Consider the following 2,732-nt stretch of genomic DNA (forward strand, 5'->3'; position numbering starts at 1 on the left):
TATATATATGACCTTTATTTAACCAGGTAAAATCAATTGAGAACCAATTCTCATTTACAATGATGACCTGTCAGCACAGTCCACACATGATATAGTGAGATGATATGGTGAATATATTGTTTTTGGTTCATGTTAAATTGTAAATCTGGAAGCTCTCTAAAATCAAGCTCATTTAATAACAGAAACAAGCTGAAACTGGCATACACAGATTATTAACTTGTTTTGCTTCAGTATTTTGTGTTTTCACTTTTGTCAGATCCAATATACAGAAACAACACACCTGTTTCAGCAAACATGCACTTTTATTTCATTATGTTGATGACTTCCTCCTGTTTCCATCTGTTGATTAAACACCACATCCAGCCAGGTAGGATCTCAGGTCCTGGTTCTGACAGTGATTACGCCAGGCCACCCTGAAACCAGGCATGTGAAGGTTAGTGCCTGAACGCACCACACTCGGTATTTATCAGTCACGTGATCAGGTCTTACCATGCTCCGATGCCGTTGGGATCCCTCACGACGCGTTTGGCACAAGTTATTGCTGCCCTGACATCATCAGTCCGAAGCGCTGTGAACAACAAGGGAAAATAAAAAGATCATTTAAAAAGTGGACAATATAATACAACATAAATGACAAAACGAGCTCAGTAATCAGAGGGAAAACAATGAAGTTAAAAACATCATCTTTGACAGCGATGTACCTTCTCACTTGCTTGTTTACTGTCGAGCACTATAGTATCTTTGGTCCCAGTGACTCAAATGATTATTGTGGTGGTGGGGTGTGGTTTGGCTCAGCTGCAGGAGGGACTGATTGGGGGAGTGGTTCAGGAAACGAAGCCTGGAAGGGTCTTAATTAGCCCCAGCTGGAATCAATCACTGATTGTCCCTCTCTTCCCTTTAAAAACCCAAGCAGCAGGACACCAGCTCTCTCACTCCTGAGGACACAGAGCAGCAGGCTGGCTGCAGACAGGACGTGTGGCGTATGCACGGATGCCCGGCAGGAGAGCACAAGTGAACGAGAATATTGTTTATGTTAAATAAACACCTTTACCATCTGTACTGTGGCCAGTTGTTGTGCGTTTGGACTGGAAGAACCCACGGTGATGGCAACACGTCTGTCACAGTTATATTCAGCATTCTAATTAACTCATTATTTTACCATGTGGATGGTTGTTGAGACGACTATATTCCTTTTAATTAGAAACAAAAATCCACCTGAAACAATAAATGTCAAGGCAGCTGAAATAGCTCCACACCCTGGTGTAGTGTCTTGGTCTTGGTAGGTTGGTGATAAGACAGTAATGTAGTGGAGCACTTAAAGGGGTCATTTCTGAACTATTAAAAGTACATTATGCTGACATTTTGAACACATTTTTATTTGTAATGGATGATTTAGTATTTTAGTGTTGCATCTTTGTAAATATCGATACTTGCATCCAATAATTATTGCTGTAAATGAGTGAAAGCTGCACTTCTCACACTAGCTGCAGTTTTACCAGGCTACGTATGTTACCTGTCAGGAAGCATGGCTTTTAAGGTTACACTAAATTAACTAAATTCCTTGTATGCAGTAAACACCTTAAATTGCTTGAAAGACTCTAACACAATAGTGAATGTAGACATTTTGTTAATAGAAGTTTAAATAATAGGATATTACAGCTAATTTATTTATTTTTTATATATTTGTATACACAGTAGGGAAATATAGTTCAGGTTTTTGGTGTGGTGGTTCGTCACTGACCGCTGCACGGGATGTTGCATCCATTGGCTGAGGAGACACCGCCGTCGTTGCACCAATAGCGGCTGTTGATCTGAAAGATGCCGTAGTCGGTGGAGCCGTCAGTGTTGCGATTGATGGCTCTGGTGTTGTAGTGCGACTCCCACTGGCTCAGGCAAACCCCTGCAGATTAGAATGAATAGAAAGTAATATAGAGCACCTGAAAGCTCAACGCCATGTGTCATGACACACCGTCTGATAGGCCAATGTCAGCCATTGGAGCCCATGTGGTGGCAGTCCACCAATAAAGGAAGTGTTTTCCATCAGAGCTGCACAGCTGTGGAACTCTTTACCGGAGGAGGTTAGATTAGCAAACTCATTTTCTTTTTTTAAATCACTGCTCAAAACTTACTTCTACAAGATTATGGTTCCTTGATCTAGTTTCTATCCCTCCCATTCCTAATGCTGTTAAAAGTACTTTGTGTCTTGGCTTTGTGTATTACCTTAACTTGTTCTGTAACGTACTTGTAACTGTTTTGAAAAGTATTGTACAAATAAAGTTTAGTAAGATGCAGACTGACAGGCTGGTACTTACAATCAGCGAGGCTGATGCCACGGTAACTAGCCATCCCATTATTCTTCAGCACTCGGGCCCATTCACAGCGCTCGAAGACTTTAGCGCTGGCTGCAGCCACCAACAGCAGAAACACCAGACTCCTCATGATGCCGGTCCAAATGATGCCACAGCTGCAGCTCACTCTCCTTTTTATTGACCTGAAGCTCAGCTGAGTCTGTTATCAGTTTCAAACTGATATGAAGGACAGAACAGGGAAAACCCAGGTGGGGAAAAAAATCTGTCAACCTGTGAAAAATTCCCCCCAATGAGAAAAAGGTTTTGGTCTTCTGGGAAAGAAAAGAAAGGAAAAAAACGGACTCAAAGTTTCCCTGTGGACCCGAACAAAGTTTGTATTTACTATGTTACCAAAACTAATTGTTTGTACCTTTGAGGGACTTA

General features: G+C 41.5%; 1 protein-coding gene across 1 annotated transcript; it reads right to left on the bottom strand.

Annotated features, from left to right (window-relative positions):
* LOC138210103 (lysozyme C-like) lies at positions 1 to 2,473 on the bottom strand. Its single transcript, XM_069169053.1, has 4 exons — positions 2,313 to 2,473; positions 1,742 to 1,900; positions 490 to 568; positions 1 to 413 (listed from the first exon to the last, which is right to left on the bottom strand). Exons 1-4 carry the CDS (start codon positions 2,437 to 2,439, stop codon positions 347 to 349), a joined length of 432 nt encoding a protein of 143 aa, XP_069025154.1. The 5' UTR covers positions 2,440 to 2,473; the 3' UTR covers positions 1 to 346.
* Between the last annotated feature and the right edge of the window lie 259 nt (positions 2,474 to 2,732).

This window comes from Embiotoca jacksoni, unplaced genomic scaffold (genome assembly GCF_022577435.1).
Source record: "Embiotoca jacksoni isolate LCO1_2020_lvr unplaced genomic scaffold, fEmbJac1.0.p SCAF_42, whole genome shotgun sequence".
In the NCBI taxonomy this organism is placed as follows: domain Eukaryota; kingdom Metazoa; phylum Chordata; class Actinopteri; family Embiotocidae; genus Embiotoca; species Embiotoca jacksoni.

Coding starts and splice junctions, on each gene's coding strand:
- LOC138210103 (XM_069169053.1), bottom strand. CDS start 2,439: ATGAGGAGTCTGGTGTTTCTGCTGTTGGTGGCTGCAGCCAGCGCTAAA. Junction 1,901..2,312: donor TGGCATCAGCCTCGCTGATT/GTAAGTACCAGC, acceptor TCTAATCTGCAG/GGGTTTGCCTGAGCCAGTGG. Junction 414..489: donor CCCAACGGCATCGGAGCATG/GTAAGACCTGAT, acceptor GCCTGGTTTCAG/GGTGGCCTGGCGTAATCACT.